Source organism: Chroicocephalus ridibundus, chromosome 5 (assembly GCF_963924245.1).
Source record: "Chroicocephalus ridibundus chromosome 5, bChrRid1.1, whole genome shotgun sequence".
Classification (NCBI taxonomy): domain Eukaryota; kingdom Metazoa; phylum Chordata; class Aves; order Charadriiformes; family Laridae; genus Chroicocephalus; species Chroicocephalus ridibundus.
Window position 1 is genome coordinate 81,288,710 of NC_086288.1, and position 14,731 is coordinate 81,303,440.

The 14,731-nt window shown below is 39.5% G+C and overlaps 1 protein-coding gene across 5 annotated transcripts in view; it reads right to left on the reverse strand.

Moving 5' to 3' along the window:
• Positions 1-14,731, reverse strand: part of WDR17 (WD repeat domain 17) — a 61,048-nt gene that overhangs the window by 20,816 nt on the left and 25,501 nt on the right. For all 5 annotated transcript variants that reach the window (XM_063335947.1, XM_063335948.1, XM_063335945.1 and 2 more), the window contains exons 5-16: positions 13,928-14,179; positions 13,081-13,203; positions 12,548-12,735; positions 11,132-11,300; positions 9,038-9,129; positions 7,805-7,887; positions 6,240-6,326; positions 4,895-5,059; positions 2,637-2,839; positions 2,366-2,515; positions 2,129-2,259; positions 485-610 (exon numbers count right to left, since the gene is read on the reverse strand). In XM_063335947.1, coding sequence (XP_063192017.1) covers positions 485-610; positions 2,129-2,259; positions 2,366-2,515; positions 2,637-2,839; positions 4,895-5,059; positions 6,240-6,326; positions 7,805-7,887; positions 9,038-9,129; positions 11,132-11,300; positions 12,548-12,735; positions 13,081-13,203; positions 13,928-14,179 — 1,769 coding nt within the window. The remainder of the gene's footprint in view (positions 1-484; positions 611-2,128; positions 2,260-2,365; positions 2,516-2,636; positions 2,840-4,894; positions 5,060-6,239; positions 6,327-7,804; positions 7,888-9,037; positions 9,130-11,131; positions 11,301-12,547; positions 12,736-13,080; positions 13,204-13,927; positions 14,180-14,731) is intronic.

The window sequence follows — 14,731 nt, forward strand, 5'->3', positions numbered from 1 at the left end:
CTGCGGATCTGCACGAATGTTCTTGTTTGTCCACTCCTTCCTCCAGAGAGCAGGATTCTGCCGACCCCGCTCCACCTTCAGAAATGAATTCCCTTGTCCCTGCATCTGAACAGAACTACAAACTTCACGTTTACCCAATCAAATAATTTGATTTTACTGCATATAAAAGTACAGTATATAAAATAGGGAAGACAAACTCGGTTCGTAGCTCAAGCTGTAGTGGTGCTTGCTTTGCGATTTCTTTTCAGTATTCTGAAAGCTGCTTTTGTAGTTAAAAGTCGTAACTTAGCATTTGAACACTGAGTACGCGCACACTCACGCAGACTTCGCTAGCTGCTGCTGTTCAGAGAACCGACAGAGCACAAACACCTTTGGGCATGAAATAAATTGTGACCCTTTTGTAAAGCATTAAACGTTATTTTTAAAGAGTGGAATACTACGTGGATTAACAACCGCTTTCACATACCGTTTATGCTTCACTTACCATTCTAAATCTGATGAGATGTTTCATATGCATGATTCCTTTGCAGTAGTTTTGTGGAAGCAAACTGTCATCCTGTCCTTTTATCACAGCAACTAAATCCCATAAATTTTTGCTGCCTCCTGGAGGCTGAAATTGTTAGGGAAGAAGAGAGTTGTATTACAGCCGTGGTCAAGGGAGAAACTTGAACTTACAAAGACATTGGAAAACCTCAGTCAACTCCAAGAAATACAATTTCAGCCCATTTCAAGATTAGAAGCTTTACTATGAAGACGTAGAATCATAGAATTGCCTCGGTTGGAAGGGACCTTTCAGATCATCGTGTCCAACCGTCAACCTGACTCTGACAAAACCACCACTAACCCATGTCCCCCAGCACCACCAATGTGCAGATCATCAAGGCGTTTTTTCATTATTCTTTTTTTAAAGAAATTGTAAGCATTTTTATTGGTCTAACATTTGAATCAATCCTTCCGTAGAACTAGGACAATGCTTTAACATTGAATGAGGTCCAGTAGAGAGTGAGTAATTAAAAGCTTAAAAAATATATATTAATCATTAAACCTTTGACCTGAAGGAGCTTTTCTAAGACTAACAGGATTACAGGTTTAGAAGTTCAATTAGTTCTGAGCTGGTAAAAAGCAGAAGATCCTAGAGATGAAAAAAAGACTATTTCCTCTTTTTCACAGTCTCTTAAAGCTCTTACTTGACTCCCCATAATTTAAGCACAACACTTTGTTTTCGGCACTCAAAAAGCACCGAACACAGCTGATCCAAAGAAGTTTCTGTTCTTAGAAAAGTCTAGTCTCAAATCAACATGGGACATCAGAATGTATAACTTCTGTAAAACAAGGAATTCCCTAAAAATATAGTTTTAATAACCCAGAAAATTTCAAGATCTGTAACTGAGGAATATTGTTTCAGCATCGTTGAATCACACACTTCGATTTATCTAGAAATCAAACCAAATCTTTTCAATGAATGAGGTCTTTGTAGATCAGCGTATTGACTTAAATTACACCAGTGCTCGACACAAGCTGGAGTTCCAGGTCATTTCTGTCCTTGTTCTACCTGAAGGTCAGCTCCTCTGCAGGTAAGCACTCACAGGGACCCAGCAGTTTGTATTTTTAACTCAACTGCACAGAGGGGCTGCAGTGATTTATAGGAAATATTACTGTGCAATGGGTGGATACTGGGGTGAGGGTCACCCAGATCTACAGCTCCTAGAAGGAAATACAGCAGTTTTGGCACCGACACTTGGGCAGTTCAAACCTTATCTGAAGTGGGGGTGTCCCTTTGATGGATTGAAATGAAAAACTCCAGTGTAGTTTCATAAAACACATCTTTTCATTTTCTTCAATAGAAAGTTCTTGCCAAGTCAAACTTTTACCATGGAAAATTAAAATATCCCACCTATTTCACTTTGTGAAAAATTGGTGTTCGCAACTGACGAACAATTCAGTCGTGGACATTTTTACATGCAGAACTGTTAAGAGATAGAATTGATTTCTGTGTATTTTCTGAGCTCCCTTTAAAAAGGGGAGGAAAAAAAACAGTAGAGAAGAAAGAAATTGCAGCTGTGGAGACTGACTTCAGAAGAGAAATTCATGCACACTGACGACATCCTTAAATTTGCAGAATACTTACTGAAAAGCATTCGGAAAACCACCTTAGTTTTTTTCCTCGAGGATTTCCTGTCAATTTTTCCACTTCTTGTTTAATATCCCTGGAAACTTTACCACACAGCAAAGGAGGAGCCCCGGATTCCACCGCGCGATCTAACACACACAAAGATTTATACATGAAAATTTAAAAAATAAAGAAAAAAAAAAGTATATGAACATACAGAAAATTAAAACACCAGTATATATACAATTTACTTACCTGTATTACCGATAATCTCATCCCAACATCTATCTACCAAGATATTTATTTGGAGGGGGTTTATAAGAGGTGACAATGACCAGAGTCTCACAGTGGAGTCCCGAGAGCAAGACGCCATAGTAAACGGACGACTAGGATGACACGTTAATCCTAGTAGGAAGGACATTTAAAAATGTAGTCAATAACCAGTTTGATTAAATTATTTTGTAAATTTTAAAACATTTAAAAATGCCTTTCAATACAGAAATAAAGCAAAATCTAAAAAAATTACCATATACGTCTGCGCCATGATCATAAACTGTGTCCAAACATGTTCCGTCTCTTGTGTCCCAGACTCGAATCGTATAGTCCCAACTGCCGGACACTAGAAGGTAGGGAATTTCAGGATTCCACATCAATCCCCGTACTGGAGCTGTGTGTCCACTAAGAACATTTATACAGGCATCCTGTGTATAATCCCATATTCGAACAGTACTGCAACAGGATAAAAAGACCCGTGTCCATCAAATCACCAACTGAAATATGATTATCTCTCTACTTCAGCAAGATTCTAAGCCTCAAATTTACGAGGATGTTTATTTGCAATATGTTTATAGAAGATGTAACAAGAGAGGTTGGAGCCAATGCCCTTCATGTTTAGGATGGGTACAAAATACACCAAAGACCGTTCACCACAGTAAGAAACTGTTCCACCCACCACGTAGTCTTTCAAAATCTCACACGCAGCATTATCTTACGTGTCAGGGAGACAAAAGAAGTTCATGCATATGCTTGTGTGTGTAATACATTTGGCTGTTAGGACTCTCAAGGGGAAAAAATGGAAGAAAAACAAATCAAAACTGGAAGATCTATCTTTGCTATGGCTGTAACAGCCCTCTAACCGACCCAGGAAACTACAGACCTGTTAGTCTAACCTCAGTTCCTGGAAAAAACAAGGAGAAGATCATAGAATCATAGGGTTGGAAGGGACCTCTGGAGATCATCTAGTCCAATCCCCCTGCCAGAGCAGGGTTACCCAGAGCAGGTGGCACAGGAACGTGTCCAGACGGGTTTGGGAATTCTCCAGAGACGGAGACTCCCCCACCTCTCTGGGCAGCCTGTGCCAGGGCTCTGCCACCCTCACAGGAAAGGAGTTCCTCCTTGTGTTGAGATGGAACTTCCCATGGTCAAGTTTGTGCCCGTTACCTCTTGCCCAGTCCCCCTGAGAAGAGCCTGGCCCCATCCTCCTGACACCCACCTCTTAAGGATTCCTAAGTGTTGATAAGGTCCCCCTTTTTTCCAGACTGAAGAGACCCTTCATACTGGGTACCGTTGAAAGGCATTTAAAGAATAATACAATCACCAGGTTCAGTCAACATGGGTTCACAAAGGGAAAGTCCTCTTTAACTAATTTGATCTCCTTCTATGATAAGGCCACCTGCCTAGTGGGTGCAGGGAAGGCAGTAGATTTTTCTGAATTTTAGTAAAACTCTTGATATGATCCCTCTCAGCATCCATCTGGACAAGTTGTCCAACTGTGGGATGAGCGGGTTCACTGTACACTGGGTGAAGAACTGGCTGAAGGACAGATCTCAAAGGGTTGTAGTGAATGGGGCTACACCTGGCTGACGCCCGGTCACCAGCGGCGTTCCTCAGGGTTCAATCCGAGGCCCAGTGCTGTTCAATATATTTACCAATGTTTCCCCAGTGCTGCAATGGGGCTATTTGATGGGCCTTGCATCACAAAATAGAACACGTAGGTTAGAAGACCATTTTATATATTTACATATCTATTGTTCTACAGCAATATGTGCTCACGTGTGACCCTTGCATACCGTTCCTATGTACTGTATAAGCACAGGTGCTAAACAGGTCATCTGAAATAGTTCTGAGTTTGACTACAAACAAGAACGTTACCAAGTATGATGAACTCAAAAGATTGTTTACTTTCTGTTTTACCTAGGTCTAAGTTATTCAACGATCCCCTTCCCTCAAAGTGAAACGGTGACTGTATTCTGGAAATCCCTCTGTAATCCAGACTTATTACATAGCCATAATTGGTAATAAAATCAGAGTATCTCATTAGACCGATGCGCTCTCCCTCAAAAAATGTCAAAGCCAACAAAACAGAAGTACCTAGCACCCATTAAAAATGTCCACAGATTCCATATGACCGTGCTGGTGAAAAACATCAAGTAGGAGCAGCTCTTGCACCCCTGTCTTTAGACATAAGGTAAGCACGTGGTATCCTCCTCGTATCGTTCCTGGGAGTAACGGGTATCAGTCACTGACTCTACCCTTGGGAAAACATTTGGAAAGTTGCATTGCTGCAGCACTTGTGACAATTTTAGATAATTTTATCCTGCTGCCTAAATACTATATTAAAGCTAACAGCAAAGCTACAGCCTAAATCTGAACAAGGCAGAATTTTTAGATTATTATATTATTCACAGGATTTTTGAAGGTGCCAGCACCAGTACAACTAAAAATCTTAAGTTTGTTTAATAGTTCTGCTCAAGGTTTGTTTTCTGATAGTCCAGAAATACGCACCCATCATCAGAGCCACTGCAGAGGATTCCTTCTCTCAGGGGAGACCACCGCACATGAAACACCTTTGCAGTATGTCCTGAAAAAACTTTGAGTGGCTGATCCGAGCTGGTTGCCAAATAGTAAACACGAACATTTTTATCCTCACAACCAGTGGCTATCATATCTCTGCAAAATAAAAAGAGTAAAATCCTCAGTCACTGCGATCATCAAAAGTACTTATGTGTCTTTATTGATAACCCAATAAAATCAGAAAAAAAAACCCTAATAAAGATACATTAGTTGAAACAGGGAATAGTATTTGCACTAGAGTTTCACCAAGCACCCAACACAACTATTAATAGATTTAATTACTGTATAATTATTTTTTTGACAAAAAGTTCTCATGTTGTTATTAGGAATTACCTCCAAAATTGACATATATCACTCTGTATTTAGTTGCCTGTTATATATTCAGCTTATCAGTCATTAAAAAGAAGCCAATCTAAACCCCCCTTTCCTGGTATTGAATGTCTGTATATAAGGGGGGAAAAATACACTCAGCCAGAGAATTATTTTCTTCTCCCATCAATCTGAAGAGTGTGGCCAGCGGGTCAAGGGACGTCATTCTCCTCTTCTGCTCTGCACTGGTGAGGCCACAACTGGAATACTGTGTCCAGTTCTGGGCTCCCCAGTTCAAGAGGGACAGGGAACTGCTGGAGAGAGTCCAGCGAAGGGCAATGAAGATGATTATGGGATTGGAGCATTCCCCTTATGAGGAAAGGCTGAGAGAGCTGGGACTCTTCAGCCTGGAGAAGAGAAGGTTGAGGGGAGACCTTATTAATGTTTACAGGTATCTAAAGGGTGGGTTTAAGGAGGACGGAGCCAGACTCTTTTCAGTGGTTCCCAGCGACAGGACGAGGGTAATGGGCACAAGCTGGAACATAGGAAGTTCTGATCAAACATGAGGAAAAACTTCTTTATGGTGAGGGTGACACTGGAACAGGCTGCCCAGGGAGGCTGTGGAGTCCCCTTCTCCGGAGACTTTCCAGACCCGCCTGGATGCAGCCCTGAGGGATGTGCTCTGGGTAATCCTGCTTTAGCAGGGGAGTTGGACTGGATGATCTCTAGAGGTCCCTTCCAACTCGGAAAAATTCCATGATTCCATGAAAGTGAAGTTGTCCTTGTCCTACTCAACACATTAATGTGCTGGGCAATGAAATACACTACTGGGAATATAGAGGAATACACAGACAATTTCAGTGCTCTAATATAATAGTAAATATATTCTAAATAACTGTGTGTTATTTTATTGGTAATAAATTTAAATAGTAAATATTATAAATTCTTTGGGTTAATTTTGACTTACTTGTTGTTTTGACTCCAATCACAGCCAAACACAGCAGCAGGATGTTTGTACTTGTGCAGAACCTTGCCATCGATGGTTCGAATAATACTGAAATCAATTACAATGGAATATTAGGAGGAAAAAAGGATTCCGAGCAGGTTATCCAAAAGTCAAGTTTGATTCTGTGCAAATAAGTCAGATAGCAAAAAAAGTATACAGAAAGGAGAAATCTTTATTCCTACAGCCCCCCAACTACAAGCCTAACTATCTGTTTCCCAACCAAAATTTAATTGGACTTTAATTTAAGGTCCCTGTTCCTTCAGAGGTGCTGTAAAGATGTCCATGGTGGTACCTCCCTCCCTGAAAGGATCCACAGAGCCCAAAATCCTGCCAGCGTGGCCAGCAGGAGCAGGGAAGTGATGGTGCCTCTGTACTCGGCACTGGTGAGGCCTCACCTCGAGTGCTGTGTTCAGTTCTGGGCCCCGCTGTACAAGAGGGACATTGAGGTGCTGGAGCGTGTCCAGAGGAGAGCGACCAGGCTGGGGAGGGGTCTGGAGACCAGGGCATGTGAGGAGAGGCTGAGGGAGCTGGGCATGTTTAGCTTGGAGAAGAGGAGGCTGAGGGGAGACCTCATTGCCCTCTACAACTCCCTGAAAGGAGGGTGCAGAGAGGTGGGTGTTGGCCTCTTCTCCCAGGGGAATGATGACAGGACCAGAGGAAATGGTCTGAAGCTGCAGCAGGGGAGGTTTAGGTTAGATATTAGGAAGAATTACTTTACTGAAAGAGTGGTCAGGCACTGGGACAGCCTGCCCAGGGAGGGGGTTGAGTCACCATCCCTGGAGGTGTTTAAGAAACGTCCAGATGTGGCACTTCAGGGCATGCTCTAGTGGCAGAGACTGTAGGTTGTTTGGTTGGACTCGATGATCTCAAAGGTCCTTTCCAACCATGAAGATTCTGTGATTCTGTGATCTAACTTGTAGCTTTAAGGTACAAATATATTTTTTGGGGGGTTTAAAAGAAAAAAAAAAAGTTGATTTTTTTTTTTTTTCCTAAATTTCATGCTTTTGTTATGTTTGAGCTGAAATTACATGGGTTGCAAAGGAAAAGAACGAACAGAGATTTTAAAATGTAATGAAACACGTACAAAAATGTTCTCAATGGACATTTGCAAGTTTTTACAAAAAAGCTATTATACTCCTGTAATAGTACGATTGCAATTACTTTGGTCTAAAATAGCGATTGCTACACCTTGAAATAACAAACTTTAAGAAAGTTTAAAAAACAAAGAGAAGTGAAGTGGGACAGCTTTTGAGAAGTGTCCTCCATATCTACAGATAAGAAACCTAGAAGGATATTCTTGGCTGAATAAAAATCAGTTTTCAGTTTCACTATCAGAGTGTCTTAGACACAATTGCTTTTGCAAACATTCCCTTTATAATTATTTTTTAAATCATGAAAGATATATCCTAACAAGTACAGGAGATTAATATAATCCAAGTTTTGGCCAATAAGAACAGTATTAAAATTAATCACTGATTTGAGAAGTGCATTAGAAATTTTATTTTTTTTCTTCCAATAACACTCACCAAAATCCATCACCGCTGCAGGTTGCTATTCTTTTGGAATCTTTATGACTCCAGGCAATGCAGAAGATTCCATTCTTTCCATGCTTCAAAAAATGCAAAATACCTATCAATAAGAAATAATTCACCCCTTTTTTCTCTCATCTATTGACTCACCTTTTTTTATTTTATTCTCCTATGGGCTTCAGCCCTTTTCTCCCAGTAAAGTACACTTGTAAAAAAACCACATTATAACGAGTCCCCCCAATACAGCTGGGATATTTGAGAATCCAAGTCCAAAAAATTGGGACTGAGAAGAGCCAGTAAAATTGCCATATTCTCCAGGATCCCAGGGACAAAACCGGGTTAAGTTGAAGAATGAGCAACCCGTAACTATATGGACTCCAGCCCGAACAGAGGTTAGCTCCTGCTTGGAGTAACGAAGTCACTGGCCATGAATAATTGTGGTATGTGAAAACTTCAGTGTATCAGGGTGAGTGTTTGAGAGAAGATGTTTAGTAGCACAAGTGCAAATCTTCTGAGTGTTAGAACTCAGGAATTCCCGAATGTATGTACGTGTATTTGTTTTCTGCCCACCCCCCACCTCTGTCCTCTTAAAGAGCATCCTTTGTCCTCGGATGCAGATGCCACAGTTAATTTTGCCGGTATAATCTGAAGATTACAGCTATATACTGAGAATACACAAACCAGAATAGAATACTACAACACAGTATTAAATAGCTCCTCTGCCAGTAACAATTTTGCTGCTGTTCCAGGACTCGCAAATGCCTGCACAGATTTCAGGTAACACAGGGCGAGATTCTCAGTACAGCATCCCCTTTGGTGTGCTGCCAAATGGAGCTGTATTGGTCTAGAATGAAATTTTTGTTCTGGGCCTTAAGTTTGAAAATACAGAACATCATTTTACATTTTGATACCCAGTTTAAAGTCTATACCTCCATATACATTTACACGTTCAAGAAAGAGTAGGCTATGCTTTTGCTGCGTATCTCTACAGAACCAGTTTTAAGATAATGGAGACCATCTGGTGCTTCATCCTTCTCGTTTCACAAACCCAGCCTGGGGAAGTAAAAATACTTCTCCCGCAGAGATAAACTGGCAGCTATATAATTCTTTCTATAGATTTTTATATTAAAAAAACCATATGAACGTAGACCCCATCTTTATTCACTGACGCTAGAGGGAACGACTAACTTGCATTTCATACAGAGAAAAAACGACGTGATCACATCTTACCTCACTGAACCTGGTTATCATTTTGCCTTTTGGGACATCCCAGATGAAGCCACCGTTTCTGGATGTTGCCCCTGCTATGCAGTTCAGATCTCCTTTAGAGAAAGATATTTGTAAGATCTCACAATAAATATAAGATCACAACATTGTCTGACTAATATGTTTTTACTTTAAATTCAAGAAATTTAATAGAACGAGAAGACATCAATGGCACATAAACAGGAGTTTTTCCATAGTTTAAGGCCAGTATTTGATACTAAGTCACAAATATCAATTTCCACAAAAGTCTGACCTGCTTTTCTACATTTCTATTTTGAGGAAAGGGCAAAATAAAAGTTGTATTGTTGCAAAAAGTATTCTCAGTGCCCGCTGAAGGTCTTGCAGTTAAGGTGACAAGAAAATAACGTCCAGGATGCATAGGACTCAAACTGAAAAACAGATACAATCTCAATGCTTCGAGCTTAAAGTTGTAGTAACTAGAGCATTTTCTTTTGAAGTTCCCTATGCACTAAGACAAATCGGGAAGAATGCACCAGAACATATAACACTACTTTGTTTCCTTAATCTTGCAGCACGGCAGGACCTAAGCCCATCAAGAACGTACTTCAACCCGTAACCACACTCAACAGGATGGAAAATCTGAATATACGACTCCATAGTCAGAACCTGAGAACTGAATTCAGGCCTAATCCCAAAGCGGCCAAATTCCTTCTCCTCACCACAGTGCCCCTCTATCCCAACGTAGCTGTACTTTTCCTAAATACCTATACGGCACACTTATATAAAAGTTCTGCCTGTTATTTTATACCACACTTCAGAGGCGGAAAATGCAATCTCTGCAGGAGTTTTCTAGAAAGGTAGATGTATAAGATGGAGAGAGATTCAGGCAGGAGAACGACAGGGGAAAAAAAAGATTAATCACTATGTTCAAAGGTCTTTTGAGACCAAACACAAACGGTGGCATGCATTGGATTATATGGTAGGAATGAAAATATACTATAGTACAAGGTGGAGAGGAGCTCTCTAGGAATAAGGTTTAGGACAGAAGAAGGAAACGTTCTGTCTGGGATGGACAGGAACTTTGGACAGGATGATAAGGAACTGAAGTTGAAGCATGTGCTTCCAATTAGCTTAAATTTACTTAAAAAAATAATAAATATCATAAGACTTGAAAAGCACCCCCCAGTGAATAAAGTGTTCTCTCAATGTGAGATACTACTACAAACTGAATTTAAATTTCAAAACAAAGTAACAGAAAAGAAAACGCCGTATTTGATACTGCCGTAATTTCCATACAGCAAGACAAATTATATGTGAAGAGGAACGAGGTACAAGAGACTCTCGGAAATGAAAAAAGTGCACGTTCATTTCACACATGCAAGCTACATTAAGCTTCCTATCACAAGATTTTTTTCCTGTCAGCTATTATTTCTTAGAGTTTCGGAAGCATGGGAGAGAAAAGCAGTGAGCTGAATTATTTAGACTTATTTAAAATTGCATCTGCTGTCCAAAGAACTAAAAGACAAAAAGAAAGCCGACCTATCATCAACTACTGACACCACCACCTATCAGAAAGGCACTCCCAGGTTTCCCTAAGCGGGCCGCAGAAAAGTTTTAAGAAGATTTCCAACTCATTTCAGTGATTTCTCTACAAAAAAGTAGACGCTTTGCAGAAAAGGGACTCCCTATTCGAACAGAGTAAAAGCAGAGCTCTTCAGTAATGAGAATCCTACACAAAGAAGGAAGAGAAAGAACTAAATGCGTATATTCCACTTCTTCAGCACAAAATAGAATGTGAAGTCCTTTAATCAGCTGCTTCCCATGCAAGGAAAGTCTTTTCATCATCTGCGTAACGTAATGCTGAAAGGCTCCGGAGATTTTCCTCCCTCCATTCTGACTCGGTATGAAATACCGAGATCGTTCCTCATAAGGGTAACCCTCAACAAGGTCTGAAGCACTGGATTCTACAGGCTTCACAGATAATAGCTATGTTTAAACTTCCCGAGATACATTTCCATCTAAACCTTTTATAACACAAATTGCTGCTAGTCAATGCTAATTCAAAACCCATTTAGACCCAAAACAAAATATTCTTACCTGGAGCCCAAGAAATGGAATAAATAACCCCCTCATTACCAGGAGATGTGTAAACCGCTGTTAAAGTATTTATGTCCCAAACTTTTATTGTGCCATCAAATGAAGCTGTAGCAAGAAGATCAGGGTTATCAGGTTTGAATTTGCAATCAAAGATGGTCTCAACATGTCCCTTAAATGAAACAAATATTTAATCCATTTTTATTACATTTGATTTTTTTCAGAAGTCCAACTCTAGATCAAACTCTAAAATACATTGTCTTATAACCTGTCAGATCAATTATGAGTTCTAAAAAACCTGGCTCATCAGTGAAAATTAAACAGCATAAAATAGCTTGGGCTATAACGCTCCTCCCTTTCATAGATCATTACTAAAGACAGAAAAATTCTGCACTGAAACAACAGGGTGATGCAATGCCGGGGATTTGTTAGCATTTTCCATCGGAACCGAGTTGCTAATAAACAGAATTTAAAATATTAAGCTAAAAAAAATCAAAGAAAAAAAAAATTAAAAAAAAGAAATAATTTTGCCTTTTAGGCAAAAAGTATCTGAATGAAAAAATAAAGCTTTGCATGTTGATCGCGTTCTACAAATTTTCTAGTATTCCGCTAATTTTTCTATGTTTTAAATACAGTCCATGCTCTATTGCAGTTTAAACTTCAATCCATTAGAAATTTCACATGTCAAGCGCTTGTCTTCTAAGACATGCATTTGTAGAATTTAACTTGACACACACATGAAAAACAGATAATACGTAAGAATTTTTTTAAGCCTCCATTTCTTTACAGGACCAAAACCATTAAAAATGGAAAACGAGCACCAACTGCAGCCTTTATTCCAACAGGTGTGGGAGTACAGCAGGAAATTATTCACGTTTTTTCCAATGAAAAGTGAATGGGGAAAGAGGAAAAGAGAAAAATCGTCAAGAACAACCAAAAGCCCGGTGAAGAAGAGGCTCACCTAACACGTGATAAACCCAGTTTTGAATTTCCGCTGCAAAGAAGGTTTACTAATTCGCTCTTTCTCATTTTAAACTGAATGACCTCACTATCCGAGTTGCATGTATTTTCCTCTCCGATTTGACTAGAACTTTTATTCTGGATCACAGAAAACCGTACAGATAGTACTTCTGAGAAGGCCATCAAGTTAAAATTTCAGTTAAAAAACCCCAACATCTTTATTTTCTATTTTTATGTCTGGATGAAAACTGCCAGAATACTTCTAACAGGATTCAGTCTTTTGCAATAGTTACTTTCAACTTCAGAACTCTCATTTTGTTTCCTACAAATTCAAGACTCTCTTTAATGACAGAATTAATTTACAGTGCTGCGAAGACTTCATTCTCCCTTTTTTTCGCTGTTAGAAGAAAGTGTATAAGCCAAATAAACTCTCATTCTAAAGATGGAGGTGAAACGTACCAAATCTCTGAGGAAATCCCACTTTTTGGCTCCCATGTCATAAAGCCCCACTCCCCCATCCATGAAGCAACAGACGGCGTGACCAGGAGGGAGAGAAAAGGCTTGGTTTGGGGTTAGAGTTGGAGGAGGAACAGCCTCGCTCGTCGAGGATGTGTGGTGATTTTTCGTAGGATGCTGTGGTGAACATGCTGAAAAAAACAAAGGAAAAGATATAAACGTGTAAAATTATTTTTTTCCCACTTAATAAGAAGTAGCAATTATAAAGAGTGAAATGCTTTGTATTCCACTGAGATTAAAACCAAAAGAAATGGAGAATTCCTGAATGAAGCCTTCCCTGCTGAAGAAGGACCTTGTCAAGTGCTCGATGCTTTACAGGTTTGCCCCGGCCCTGGCACCAGAGGGTACTAAGTTTAAAGAAGACCTACAGAGCCGCCACCAACTTACGGAGATCGACTCGGCCAGAACAAGAATCACAACCAAGATTCTCTTTACTTGCAGCCATTGCAAGGAATGACAATAAAAATTACACTTACGCTTTTTCTTCGGAGGAGAACTTAGCACATGCAAACCATGGAAACCAGTTTTCTTCAATTTAAAATTATCTATAGGTGTTGTACGGGAAACATTCCAAACACGTAACACGCCAACCTGAGAATCTGAGGTTTAAAAAAAACCAGACAAAACCATTTATTTTTTTGATTTGTTATTCAGTTTTTACTGAACACAGAGGTATGCAGTTTAAGGGCTGATTTAAACAAAAATGCAACGATGAATTAAACTTTGAATCCTAAGAAGAATTTTATAAGCAGGCACTGTCATCTCCATGGTAGTATCACCATTAACAACGGTATGTATTAGCATTAGTTATTTAAACTTCAGTAGATAAACTCTATGGAAGCTCTCTCATTATAAAAGATTCTCAGTGTCTCACTTTCCGTATTCATTAGTTCTTCAATCTGAGGCACTAACGTCCTTGGTGTAGAAAAGAGACAAGAAATATCGTCATTTTTTAAAAAAAATCCTTCTAAAAATAGAGAAAGAAAAGCTGGGGAGCAAGAAGTGCTTTATTTTATTTTATTCCTATTCCCAAGGTAACTCTCATATTTGTTGCTAAAGTGTGCATGAGGAAAATATTATTTCGTATTAAAAAATAGTTTAAAGTCACTTGTTTATGTACCCAACAAATACAAAATAAGTACAAACTGCTCAGTAGTTTTCTGTTCTTTTTTACAGTTTAATGTATTTTTTTTTGTACAATGCAAGCATGCTTCTATTTGTAGAAATGATAAGGAAAAAGAACGATCAAACTTGAGGTCTCAATTTGGAAGACCCAGGCCTATATTTATTACTTTTGCATAAATCAGGAAAGAAAAGGCTCACCTCCAGTTATAAACATTCCAGGCGCACTAGAAACCCAGGCCAAACACTGAACAGACGCCGCCGCGCTGGGAAAATTAAAAGTTGTGATACAGGACAGCGACTCCGAATCCACCAGTCGAATGCCGTTGTGTAAATTGGCAACCAGAAGGTAGTCGGTTGACAAAGGGTCCCACTCCAGCGCTGTGACTGGATCCTCTTCATCCGTTCCTTCCAGAGACTCAGGTCTTAAGACATGTTTCTGATTTTTAGAACCTTTAGGAGCACAAAAAAAGAGATTATTATTTCAAAATGAAATCAAGTCTATCCTTTCAATAGTTACAAGGTTTGCAACCATCATTTTTGTCTCTCCTTGACATTTTTTGTAGCCTGCTCTACTCCCCGCACTACTGAAATGAAGGAAGTTGGCTTTGCAATAATCGACTTCAAGTAGTTCTGGCTCCATCAGATCCAACTTTCTTCTTAATACAGCAGAAAACAGAAAGAGCTGTCAGGTTTATTAACATAATTTTATACCAAAGGAAAGTACGTTGCATCATATACATTATCCTAACAATTTCCACGAGTAAAGGCCTGCAGCACAGCCAAAAATACAAGTTATTTAAGCAAATCTTACCACAGCACACCACGGCAAATACAGGCAAAATAAAAGCAGTAGGAACTAGAAAAAAAAAAATTGTAGCAGTCAAAAAAGTGCTTATGAACTTAGATTCTTTTCTCCCTTTAGATTTTTTTCTCCCTCAAAACTGTGTGCACAATTACAAAGCGTTCATAGATTTTGAAGCCAGAAGTGGTCATTAAATACCT